The sequence below is a fragment of the Molossus molossus genome, unplaced genomic scaffold, assembly GCF_014108415.1.
Source record: "Molossus molossus isolate mMolMol1 unplaced genomic scaffold, mMolMol1.p scaffold_m16_p_3, whole genome shotgun sequence".
Taxonomy (NCBI): domain Eukaryota; kingdom Metazoa; phylum Chordata; class Mammalia; order Chiroptera; family Molossidae; genus Molossus; species Molossus molossus.
In genome coordinates this window covers 95207405-95220043 of record NW_023425366.1, presented here as the reverse complement: position 1 = coordinate 95220043, position 12639 = coordinate 95207405, and the positions used below count along the sequence as shown (strand labels likewise).

At 48.4% G+C, this 12639-nt stretch overlaps 1 protein-coding gene across 1 annotated transcript; it reads left to right on the top strand.

The window, feature by feature from the left end:
• The first annotated feature begins 119 nt into the window (after window positions 1–119).
• Window positions 120–11671, top strand: PDAP1 (PDGFA associated protein 1). The gene is made up of 6 exons (XM_036279286.1): window positions 120–164; window positions 3075–3166; window positions 4410–4520; window positions 7559–7680; window positions 9780–9931; window positions 10989–11671. Exons 1-6 carry the CDS (start codon window positions 152–154, stop codon window positions 11045–11047), a joined length of 549 nt encoding a protein of 182 aa, XP_036135179.1. The 5' UTR covers window positions 120–151; the 3' UTR covers window positions 11048–11671.
• Window positions 11672–12639: the final 968 nt, after the last annotated feature.

The following is a 12639-nucleotide window of genomic DNA, read 5'->3' as shown; positions in this document are numbered from 1 at the left end:
GCGGCGGCGGCGGCGGCGGCGCGGCGCGGCGCTGTGGGAACTGTACTGGGCGGAAGAAGTTAAGCCCGAGGCATTTCCGTTTCCGGTGTCAGTGCGAGGCGCCGCCGCCGCCGCTGCCGCCGCCGGAGCCGCCGGAGCCGCCGGAGCCGCGATGCCTAAAGGAGGTGAGGGGCGGGAGCGCGTGGCCCGCGGACCTCGAGAGGCGGCCCGAGTCTGGCTCCCGCTGTCCACTCAGCCCGCGGGCATCTCGGAAAGCGGCGCGGAGGGAGGACGTCCGTGCCGGCTGAGAGCTAGGCCTGGGCCTCGACGCCGAATTGTCCGGATGGAGAAACTGAGGACTAAAGTGGCCTCGAGCCACTCCTTCGGGGGTCTGAGGAGACTCGGAGGCTCCGAGTCCTCGCCGATGCAGAAAGCCAGATCTAGGGCGCGCTTCTCCTCGCCTGGGGGGTCTGGTGCTTTATTCTGGACTCGCGTGGGACTGAGTCACCGCGTCCAGCGTCTGTGCAGTGCCCGCCTGCCTCGTGTGGGCTCTCTCGGGCTCTGGGCGAGCCAGGCCTGCCTGATGAGACCTAACTTGAGCCTGGCAGACTCAGCTTGGAGTGCCCCATTCTGCAGCGGCTTGATGTGTGCCGTTGAGCCCAGTCGCTTAACCTCCCTGTATTTCGGTTTTCTCATTTGCAAATGAGGGATTGTACCTACCTCCTAGTATTGATGTCAGGCTTAAACTAGGTAATCCCCATGGAGTGCACAATGGAGTGCTGGGCAGGCAGATGCCTAGTAAGCTTAACTATTGTTATTTGTAAGGCTTTTGTCAGTACCTTGGCCAAGAAGGTAAAGAATCCGTGGCTTCCCAGTACATTGTCAACCCTCCTCCATTCTCTTTTTCCTGAGTCAGTAGTTCTCGATTTGAAGCCTATCTTGTGGCTTTGAACAACTTCTTCCAGACTGTTTTCCTCCCCTGGAATACCTGGCTCATAACCCGTAGGTTGGAGAGTCGGGGTTAGGGATGATAAATGATAGAGTGCTTGAAGTGCCTGGCTAGCTCCTGCCACAGAACAGATGTTCAGTTAATGTCCATAGCTCATGTGTCAGTTGGTTGAGATGTATCAGCCCACAGGAAAATCTACTTGGAGCTTTTCCAAACCTAAATGACTTCCTGACTACATTGAGAGATACTGGACTTTACAGAGCTGAATCCATTTAAACCTACATATCTACTGGTTTATTCTGTGGTAGGAAGAGCCACGTCTTTGTGTTCCTTAGTCTCCTGTTATGCACAAGAAGGATGCTAAGTGAGCCCTTCTGACTCCAGAATTCTTACTCTAGGAGTCCTATTTAACACTTTTGAGCCAAGGTTGGAGGGTACAGTTAGAAAGTCCTAAATATGAATTATTGGTTAAATGATGTGGCCCTTTGACTTGCGAAAAGATTTATATGTAAACAATATTTGAATTTCTTGCTTGTATTAATTTGCGTCAAAAGCAAAACAAAACTTGATGTTAACTTATCAAATTCCCCATGAGCCAAGGACCAACATTTGTTTCTGTTATATAACTGTGAAGCATTTTTAAAGGCATGAAGGGCTTCTGATAAAAGTTATTGTAGACTAAGCTAAGGTCAGTATCCCATAGCCAAGTATGCAGGATAGGAGCCTATAGTAGCCAATTTTGAATTCTTACTATTGTCTGGGATATTAAGAGGGCAAGAATGGGTGTTGGTTCCTTATAATGGCAAGCTTGATCTCTCATAATAGGACTTTCATGAGCATAGACTGAGACACTCCTGGGAACCCAGGAAGTCATTAAAAATGGGAGCTGTACGTTGTAGCAGCCCAATTATGGCTTTGCAGCTGCTGTCTAAGAAATCAGGGGAGGTCCGTATCTCTGTTGCTGTCTCTGGAGTCCAGAGCAGCTCTGGCTGTCTAATGTAGATTCTCTGCTGTCAGTGAGAGACTCACTGGAAATTAGGTGAACTACAGCTTTTAGGAAAGGTGGGGATGGGTCAGAGCCACAGCCACCCCAGTCAGTATCCTCTGGGAGCAGCAGAAGGGGGCCACCTTGGTATAAAACTGGCTGATGGCTTTAGCCATCATAAAACTGATACTCTTAGATACATTTGAATGGCTAGTCATATTTTAACTCTTAGGTGGTAGTCAGATTTATTTTCAACTTTAACTATGTTTCTTACTCTAAGCACAAGGAACTTTTTCCAGTAGGTTTTAAGTTTTTTTTTCTATCATACCACTTAAGGTGAACATGAAGTATTTTATATTCCCTACCATCTGTAGTAAATCATCTATGTGGCTTTGTCCCCCCCTCCCCCAAATATTGTATATTAGAGAAAAGTAACAATCACAATAAATATTTTGTAGTGCTTATCCCATGCCAGGCACTGTCCCAACAGTTTTGCATATGTTAAGTCCATATTCATGACAACCCTGTGAAGTAGGGACACAGATGAAGAAGCTAAGACTCTTAGAGGTTAAATACCTGCCCAAAGTTATAAAGCTTGTAAATGGTAGAGCTGAGATTTGAATCCCAGGGTCAGACTGCAGCATTTGTGTTCTTCACCACTCCATTTTGATCTTAAGTCTCCTTGTTTATAAAAGGGGACCAGTCGTGACTCCTGTACCATAAGTTTGTTCTGAGGATCAAATGAGCTCATGGCTGTGACAGAACATTGCAAGTAAAAAGAACTATAGTGACAGCAGGGATGTAAGTGTTACATGTTCTCATGATTGCACTTGAATCTTCTATGTTTGGATTCTAAGGGACCAGAGGATTAAGCCAGTCCCTGCATGCAGTACGCCACCCCCCGTATCCTCTGTTCAGGTCTTATTTGTGGGAGCCTGCATCCAGCATATAGTTTAGTGCTGCATCAGGTGATCACATGTTGCCTCTTTGTCCCTTTGAACATGTGAGGATGGGGTAAGTATAGGTTTGGGTGGTGCTTGGTGAGGGGTAGGTGAGGTGCTTCAATGAGAGTGCCTCAAGCAGGACACAGCTCTCTCTGGGGCTCGGCAGTCAAAGAAGCTGCTTCCCTCCTGCCTTTCTAAACTGCCAGTCCTCTTGCAGGGAGAAAAGGAGGCCACAAAGGCCGGGCACGGCAGTACACGAGCCCCGAGGAGATCGATGCACAACTCCAGGCTGAAAAGCAGAAGGCCAGGGTGAGTATATGCCTGTCCAAGCCAGGGGGTGCTCTGCCTCTGGTACCCAGAGATGCCAGGCAAAGACCACCCATTCTCAGAAAGAAACCTACACCTGGAGTTTGGGGGAGTAGCAAGGAACAGGCAGGAGTCTCAGAACAACCAATGCCAGTCATCCACTGATTGGATCGATTAGAGTTTTGTTCACTCAGCAATGGTTGCCTTAGTGAGTCTCTGTTCTTGTTCCTGTGTTCCCGCCTTCCAAGGGCTCTCCCTCTGCTAGCTCTGCCATCTCCAGGTTGAGTTCCCAGCACCACCCCTTGTCTGCTCCAGCCATACAGGACTGCTTGCCAAACCCAGCATAACATGATCCCCTGCCTTCCTACACCCCTACTAGGCAAAGTAACATTTGTTTTCCCAGACCTTGCTCAATGTTACCTCTTCTGTGACTCTCACTGGTGCTAGCCATCTTTACCCCTTCAGTGCAAGCTTAGTATTTACCTCTACTCTGTTTCCACAGTGCTTTTTCCAGACCACTGTCAGGAAACAAAATATGTTTCTGTCATTGTAGGTGTTCATGTCCCCTACCACACCATTAGATTCTCATCTGCGGAAGGGCGTATGGTCAGGCTAGGGTAGAGGGGAAGGAGGTCCTGCCTGGTGAGGAGGCTGGCAGCTGAGCAGGACCTTGGAGAATGTGTGGTCAAGTGCTAATGAGGAAAGGATGTATAGTTTTTGTAAGGGTTCTCTTTGATGAGAAGGCAAGAAAAGTGAAGGGAAGTGGTATGCTGTAGTATTGTCTTGGGAAGCTGTTGTAGAAGGGCTACGATATAGACAGGTTGGAGTGATTGGCCTGCCACTGATTGTGGGAGTGGAAAATGGGGGGAAAACTTGCCCAAGAAAGTGAGTATGATTTGGCAGCTGCATATGGCAGCTGGGGAAGTAGGAGGGGAGCTGAGCAGGACTAGCCCCAGAGAGATGAGGTACCTAGCCTGAGAAAGGAAACAAGGTCTTTATGGCTATGTAAGGGACTTGCTGGACTGTGGGAATGGCTTCCAGGCTGCAGAGTCAAGTGGATAGGCTGCTTCTGACCCAGGTCTCCCATGGGGAACTAGGGTCTCGGAGTAGGACTCTTGTCATTCTTGGTCCCAGCCTTCTCATGGTCTATAGTCTGGAGGTGGTTGGGGCAGGGTGGGCGGGCGGTCCCAGTCTTGGGGGTTTGTTTTGCATTTTTAATTCTGTTGGTTGTCCATTTCTGAAATAGGAAGAAGAGGAACAAGGAGAAGAAGGTGGAGATGGGGCTGCAGGTGACCCCAAAAAGGAAAGGAAATCACTAGACTCAGATGAGAGTGAGGATGAAGAAGATGATTACCAGGTACTGAATTTGGTGGGGGCCTGGGACCTGAACTCATTCATTCAACATACATTTATCAAGTACCTGTTGATTACTGGTCCCAATGGTAGATACAAAGTCCTTGTTCTTAAGGGCGTACATTCTGGTAGGGAGGTACAGTCATGTGCCATATAACGATGTTTTTGTCAACAATGGACCACATATTATGATTTTGGTCCCATAAGATTATAGTAGGTCTGAAAATTTCCTATCGCCTAGTGATGTCATAGCCATCGTAATATTGTGGTGCAATGCATTATTCATGTAATGTTTTTGGTAATGCTGATGTAAACAAAACTACCAGTTATGTAAAAGTATAGCACATACAATTACAGTAGTAGACTATACCATCTAGGTTTTTGTAAGTATACTCTGTGACATTCGAACAACAACAAAATCGCCTGATGATGCATTCTTCAATATGTATCCCTATTGTTAAGGGGCATATGATTGTATAGACAATAAAGAAGTAAACGAACAGTGTAATTTCAAGTAGCAAGAAGTATTACAGATAAAATGCACTGTGATCAGGGGTACTTGGAGTAGTGTGTGGTGAGGAGGTTACTTTTATTTATTTATTTATTTATTTTTATCCTCACCCGAGGACATTTTTCCATTTTTTTGTTCAGATAGAGCGGGAGGGAGAGAGAGGAAGAGAGAGAGAAACATCGACGTGAAGGGACACATAGAGTGGCTGCCACCCGCACGACCAACCAGGGCCAGGGACAAACTGCAACCGAGGTACGTGCCCTTAGCAGGAACCGAACCCGGGTCTCTCTGTACCGTAGGCCGACGCTCCAACCGCTGAGCCAAACTGGCCAGGGCGAGGAGGTTACTTTTAAACTGAGATCCCGAAAACAAGATGGAGCCAGTCATGCAGAACACTGGAGGCAGCCAGATTAGCAAGTGCAAACGCCCTGGGATGGTAACAACCTGAACATATTTAAGGATTAGAAAGAGGTTGGTGGGGCTGTGACTTGGTGGGTAAGGAGGAGAGTGGTTAGGGATGAAGAAGGAAAGGTTGGCAAGGGCAGTTTCTGTGTGACTGTAGAAGGGGTTGGGTTTCATTGTAGGTGGACAGTGGGCAGCTGGTGGAGGTTTTGAAGTTGGAGAGAGAGATGACTAGATTCGCTTTCTTTTTTTGTTTGTTTGTTAATCCTCACCCAAGGATATTTTTTCCATTGATTTTTTTAGAAGCGGGGGGAGAGAGAGAAAAAACATTGATGTGAGGGATATATCGACTGGTTGCCTACCGCATGCACCCCAACCGAGGTTAGGGTGTGAACTCGCAATCCAGGTACGTGCCCTTGGTTGGAAATCAAATCCAAGACCCATCAGTGTGTGGACTGATGCTCCAGCCACTGAGCCACAGCGGCCAGGGCTAGATTTGCTTTTCAAAGATTGTTTTGGCTTCTCTGCAAAAAGTGAATTGTAGGGTATTAAGAGTAGGAAGCAGAGAGATGTTGGCAAGTATCCAGACAAGAATTTATGGCTTGTATTAGGGTGGTAGCAATGGCAGTGCAGGAAAGTGGGCAGATTCAAGCCGTATTTTAAAGATTTAGTGGGGTTTGCTGAGGGTTGGGTGAGGAGCTGAGGTAAGAAGGAGTAAGGCCATACTTAGGATTCTGAGGAAGAGAGGGATGGGTTGGAGTGAGTTCATGTTCAAGTTCTGTTTTAGACACATTAAGTTTGTGATGTCAGGATCCAAGTTGAGGTGCATATATGCATCTGGATTGGATATCTGCAGCTCTGTATAGTGGTCAGATTGACTGGTGTTTAGAAGCTGTCTTTCTGGTCACTTTATTAAAGAAGAATGATGGGGTTGACAGGGCCTGATACTTTAACCAAATCAACTACATTAAGAATTTGTGCTCTCATTTTTTTCTGATCTTCTCCAAGGGTGTGGGAGGTGCAGGCTACAGGTTCTTGGGCCAGCTCTCAAAACCTGTAGACTGAGATCTGATGGCTCAAGTTGCATTTCCCTCCTGTCAGTTTAGATGGCTAGGAAATAGAATTTGTCCTGAGACCATTGTTGGCCCACCCTACTCTGGAGTTCCAGCATTGCTTGTTGCAGTCAGGCATGAGATTCCATGGAAAAGTGCTTTCAGAGTCTGAGCTTAAAGTGGAGAAATAGTGAGTGCTCTGTGTTGGGAGTTTCTGAGTTGGCCTTGGGTTTACATCTCATCTACTGTCTACATACTGGTTGGCCTTAGGCAAGTTATTTAATTCTGTGCCTCCATTTTGTCATCTTCGAAAGTGGGATAGAGTGCACATGAAAAGATTTAGAGACAAGCTCTGAAGAATAGGAATGAAATCTATAATTTCCAAGAAAAGGAATCAGTGACTAAAACTAGGAAAAAAATAATTAAAAGGTTCAGTAAATTTGATAAGAGTAGGGAACAAGGAAAGGAAGGCAAACAAACAGAAAACATCAAAATAAGGTGGTAAAAACAAATCCAAATAATAGCAATACTTAAATTGATAAGTGAAAGACATTGAGTATTAGATTAGATCCATGTTTTAACATGCCTAAATCTCAGAAACATACCAGCACCCAAAACAGGGCAGCAAATTGCAAACTATTGCGCAATACCCTATACATAATTTTTTTTTTTTATCCTCACTTGACATTTTTGCATTTATCTTCAGATAGAGCGGGAAGGAGAAAGTGGGGAAGAGGAGAGAGAAACATCGATGTGAGACACATCGACTGGTTGCCACCCCAAAAAAAACAAACAAAAAAAGAAAGTGGGATAATAATCCCTGGCTGCTGGGACTTAGCATAGGTTGGGCTGTAGTCACACGTGCTCTCTCCTCGCACCTCCCAGGCCAGTAAACACACTCCTGAATGCTATTCCCACTGTGAGCCTCTAGGTTAAGCATCGCGTTGGGCTGGGGATGGGGCGTGGAACAGGAGTTTGTTCCCATCCACATGGGCTCTTGGGAGATGTTGGGAGTAGCCTTCAGGGGCTCTGTAGGACCTAAACTTCTCCAACGGCCAGCTTCTTGTCCTATCTTAGCAAAAGCGCAAAGGTGTGGAAGGCCTTATTGACATCGAGAACCCCAACCGGGTGGCACAGACAACCAAAAAAGTCACACAACTGGACTTGGACGGGCCCAAGGAGCTTTCAAGGAGAGAACGGTAAAATCTGCTGCTGCGCCTGGTGACCTGTGCACACAGGCCAGGGGGTAGGACCTGTGGAGGGCTGAGGCACCCACCTCCTTTGAGACCCTTGCTTCCTGGGCTCTGAGATCTCCAGTGGCTGGGTGGGGGCTCCAGCTACGGTGTTGATTTCTGTTTCATATCATTTTCTAAAGGTTCTATGGAAGCTTCTCCAAAACAAAACAAAAACAATGTTTAAATTCACCAATAGAAATAAGGGCAGATTCAGACCTGAGGGTTGCACATGAAGTAATTCCCAGGGTTACGGAAGGTTATGCTACGTTCCTGCCTCCATAGCACCCCGCTCCATGGACACTTCCTTTATCCAGCCTGATGTCATTATTCCTGATCTGCATCCATCTGTAATGTTATGGCCATGGAGATTGGGAGGGGATTTAGGATCTGTGGAATCCAGAAGGCAGCACAGAGCAGGGAGATCCACTGGTGCTCCAGCCCTCTCCAAGTCTTAGGTGAAAATAGAACTGCAGAAAATATAGCTTCCTCATAGATTGTGTAAGGATCACAATCGAGTACCAAGGTGCCCTGCACTCTGCCAGTTTTCCACAAGTTTTGCCCTGACTTTTGATGGCCACCAGGTGACATCAAGGGCCTTACAAAAGGTTGAAGACTAGGAAAAACCATCCTGTTTTCTCTCCTGAATGGGCTACTAGGATTTCGATCCACCTTCCTGTGCTGGCTCCATGATGGGGGCAGTCTGTGAAAATCCCACAAGGTATATGAAAACCCATGAGGAAGGTCCATGAGCTTGGGGTGTGATTGGAGACTATGATGGACTCTCCCCTCCAGTAGCTTCCTTCTCACCAGTGAAAAGGGGATCCTGTTGCTCCTCCCACCTTCTGGGTTACAGAGTGAAAGCCATAAAAGCCCGCACCCTGCCTGGCACTTAGCCTTCACTGAGCCCTCAGGCAGCTTTGCTTATCACTCCAGATGCCTCCGTCCCCCCACCCCCGTAGTATCTGCTGGACTGACAGGTACTTGTCTCATCTCTTCAGTACGTGTCTTGTCCAGAGTCTTCTGGGCAAGACATCTGCTCATCCAACTTTGGTTGCAGGGTTTCTTTTCCTCCCCTCTGGCCATGCCCCATGCCTTGTTTTTCATTACTTCCCAGCCCTGTGTGCTATGAGGACTCTGGGATGCCAGGTCTCTCTCTTCCCCAACTTTCTGCCAGGCATGACTTCCCTGCCACCTCCAGAATTGGCTCTTCCAAGAACCTGGTATAAATGAGACACTCTAATCTTACATCCTAAAGGGCACGCACGCCAGTTCAGAATCTCAGGTGTGGGAATAAGATTCTTAAAGGGAAACTAATGACCCTCACCACTCTCTATCAGGTCAGTGGCTATCACCTTTGTCCCATGGAAGTCTAGCTCTTATTTACACCCACATCAATGGGGGCTCACCCCTTGGGGGCAGACTCAGGCACACCTGAGCTGCACTGATTGAGAATGTGCCGTGTCATGTCCACCTGGACTACCCAGGGTGTGCCTGGTTATCCGTGGCCACTTGGTTCTTTCCTTTCTCCACTCCTCATAGAATGTGGTTTCTATTGCCTTCCTCCTCCTGGCCATCTTCTGTGGACACAGTTCACTTGGTTTTGGTTTTCCTTTTTCACTGTGGACACCAGATCCTAGTCAGCCACACCCTACCCACCCCCTCACCATCCCAGCCAGACATGGTCCACACTGTGCTACGGCTTTCCAAAGGTCACAGGCGCTGAGCTCACCCCTTATCCTGTTTTCCATCCGAGAAAGCTGAGTACACCACTTGAACTTGTCCCAGCCCCTTGAGCCTGTCATGTAGAGGTCCAGGCCTGTCCCTCTGCATGTGTGGTGAGTGTCCATCAAAGGAGACATGTGGAACAGGGCCCCTCTCTTAGCCAGGGTGCCCTCTAACACTTGGGCCCTAGGCCTGAGACTGGCAACCTATTGTTTCATGAATTGATGCTCAGCCACTGCGCCACAGTGGCTGGGTAGTAGTTGGCCTTTTTTCTGGCTCCTTAATCCACCTCAGCTGATAATGATGGGGATGTCCCCTGTGACACTATTTTATCCAAACAGAGAAGAAATCGAGAAGCAGAAAGCAAAAGAGCGTTACATGAAAATGCATCTAGCTGGGAAGACAGAGCAAGCCAAGGCTGACCTTGCCCGGCTGGCAATCATCAGAAAACAGCGGGAGGAGGCTGCCAGGAAGAAAGAAGAAGAGAGGAAAGGTAAGTCCTGAGTCACTAGAGTGCTGCTGACTCTGTTTCTAGGCACCCAACTCTGCACTTCACTGTCCTTGTGAAATGGGATGGGGTTAGATTGTGTGTATGCACCTTCCTCACTGTCAGGTGGAAGTGGGGGTTCCTACCCTCTTTCCCCCAGGGTGCTGGGAGGTCCAGCAACAGCACGGAGGCAAATACAGGTTTGAACATCAGCAGAGCACTGTCTGTGGCCTCAGGGATGTACCAGGTACAGACCTTTGAGTCTAGAAGGTTCCACCAAGGTCCTGGTGTCTTACGTGGTTGGGAAAGCTGTTTGAGGGGTTTGGGAAGGTGGTACAGGGTGGGTTACATGCTGCAGACTCAGATGAAATCTGACCCAAGTATCCCCCCATGTCCTCCCTCCAGTGGGGCCAAAGGTGGTAGAGGGTTCCAGTAAGCCAGGTCGGCTGTGAGTTGGTCTGTTTTATAGGAGCTTTTGACTCATGTTCTGCTATCTCCTGGTCTCTTGAACTGTCCACATGTGGGACCATGAAAGCTTTTAGGGATCTTGCTATCCTGCCTCCTCACCAAATTACAAAGAAATGTGGCCCAGAAATGGGAAACCAGTTGCCCAGGGGCATTGTTATCACACTGGAGATACCTGGTTGTCCCAGCTCCCTGCTAGTTGCTCTTGTTTCACAAAACCCCAAGCAGGAAAGGATTTACTATGTAACTGTTTGAACATTGTTGCTGATTTTAGAAAATTCAGAACTCACTGGGGCAGATGGGAATTACTGGCTTCAGCCAGGGTGGGGGTTGGGTGTTAAGAGTTTATATTTGTGCCCCGGATTGCATGTTGGAGTGGGCCCCAACTCATTGAGAATGTACACCTGGGTTCATTGGCTTTGGCAGAAATCTCCCTCTGGAGGACCTTAGGCAGGCTTCCTCCAGTCTCTGCCTGGTGAGCTAGTTGCACAAATGTTTTCTGAGGCCTTTCAGACAGTTCTGTGATTTCTGGGAGTGGGGGTTGTATATGTGGAAGGGTTGTTTTAACTTGACCTTTTCTTTCCCTTTCCACCCTCAGCAAAAGATGATGCAACTTTGTCAGGAAAACGAATGCAGGCGCTCTCCCTGAATAAGTAGCGCGGCCTAAGGGAAGAGATACCGGGGAACTGGGCCATGTGGCCAGGACCGCTGCTGTCTCGCCCACCCTGTGCCCTGTCACCGCTGCAGCAGCCCCTCAAGACAGAGTCCCCCACTGCCTGGGGCCTCCTTTTCACCTTGGCGCAGAAATTGTTTGGGGGATGGTGGGGGGGGCTGGGGGGAGGGGGCAGCTGCTATCTTTGAGACAGAAAGATGCAGGACAGCATTTCACATGTAACCATTCAAATGTTTTTGCTGTTTTTAGAATTCAGAACCTTTATGGTGGGTGCCTGGGAGGTGGGTAAGAAAAGCCGCAATTTGTCTAGTAGGTTGCACGGTAGGGGGCAGTTGTGTTGGGTGGGAGCTGCTGTTGGTGAGTTTGCGACAACCAGCCCATCTGTGTTGCCTGGGTGCTCACTCAGGGCCTGTCATCTGGGAGCCTGTACCCCTGGGTCCCTGAGGGTCATGGCTTCTTCCATGACTTTCCCTGTGCCCTTCTCTACCCCATTCCCAACCTTCTGACCAAGAAACCTCTGTTTACTGTGTAGCACCCAGGCAAAACATGCTCTACAAATTCAACTTGTATATTTGGCAGATTAAACTTGACATTATCTTAATCCTTGTTCCATGATCCATCTTTGGGCCTCTGTGCCTGGGCCTTTTTCACTCAGCAGGGTTATGTTGTCACTCTCAAGGCAGGCCTGCCCCATAGGGTTCAGTTGGCACTGAGCAGGGTTTGGGGACTGGACCTAGGGCATCCAAACTGGAGAGACCTCAGGATATAGAAGTTCAGCCCCTCCCCCCTTAAAATTTTTTTTTTCTTTATTGATTTTTAGAGAGAGGGGGAAGGAGAGATAAAAACATCGATGAGAGAGAACATTGGTTGGTTGCCTCCTGCATGCCCCTCACTGGGGATTTGACCCACAATCTGGGCATGTGCCGTGACCGGGAATCAAACTGGTGACCTCTTAGTAGATGCTCAATTACTGAGCCGCACTGGCCGGGCACGCCCCTCCCTTTACCCAAGTAGGGATCTGGCCACAGCAGGCTGGCAGCAGCACTGGACCTTCCTGTCCTGTCCTCCAGGGGCCCCCTGGTGGTAACAGCCTCAGGATATCAGTGCTAGGAGGAAGCATCCTAATAGCCAATACCCAGCATGACTGCCAGGCATTACCTCAGTCAGTCCTTACCACTCAGTATGATGGGGATGGCAGCAGAGACATGGCACAGTCATATGGATTGCCTGCAGGCTCAGCCATGGTGCCTGTCCTGCCCCTGCACAACCTCATGAGGGGTGCTCTATTTCATAAATAGCATCTTTTGTACATGGTCCTGAGAAGTCAATGACTGGGTGCCAAGCAGGGAATTTGACCTGAGGTCAGACACAGATTTAGTGGCAGAGATGGACTTCATCCCCTGATTCTCAGCAACCTTTACCAAACCCCCCGGGCTTGACCATGATGGAGGTCACAGCCCTGAGCACCCCTCAAGGGATACTAAAGCTGCCAGCATCTGCAGTTCACCCTGGCCTGCAGAAAACCACTCATTACCTACATTAAGAGAGAAAAACCATCATTACATGAATAGGTAGC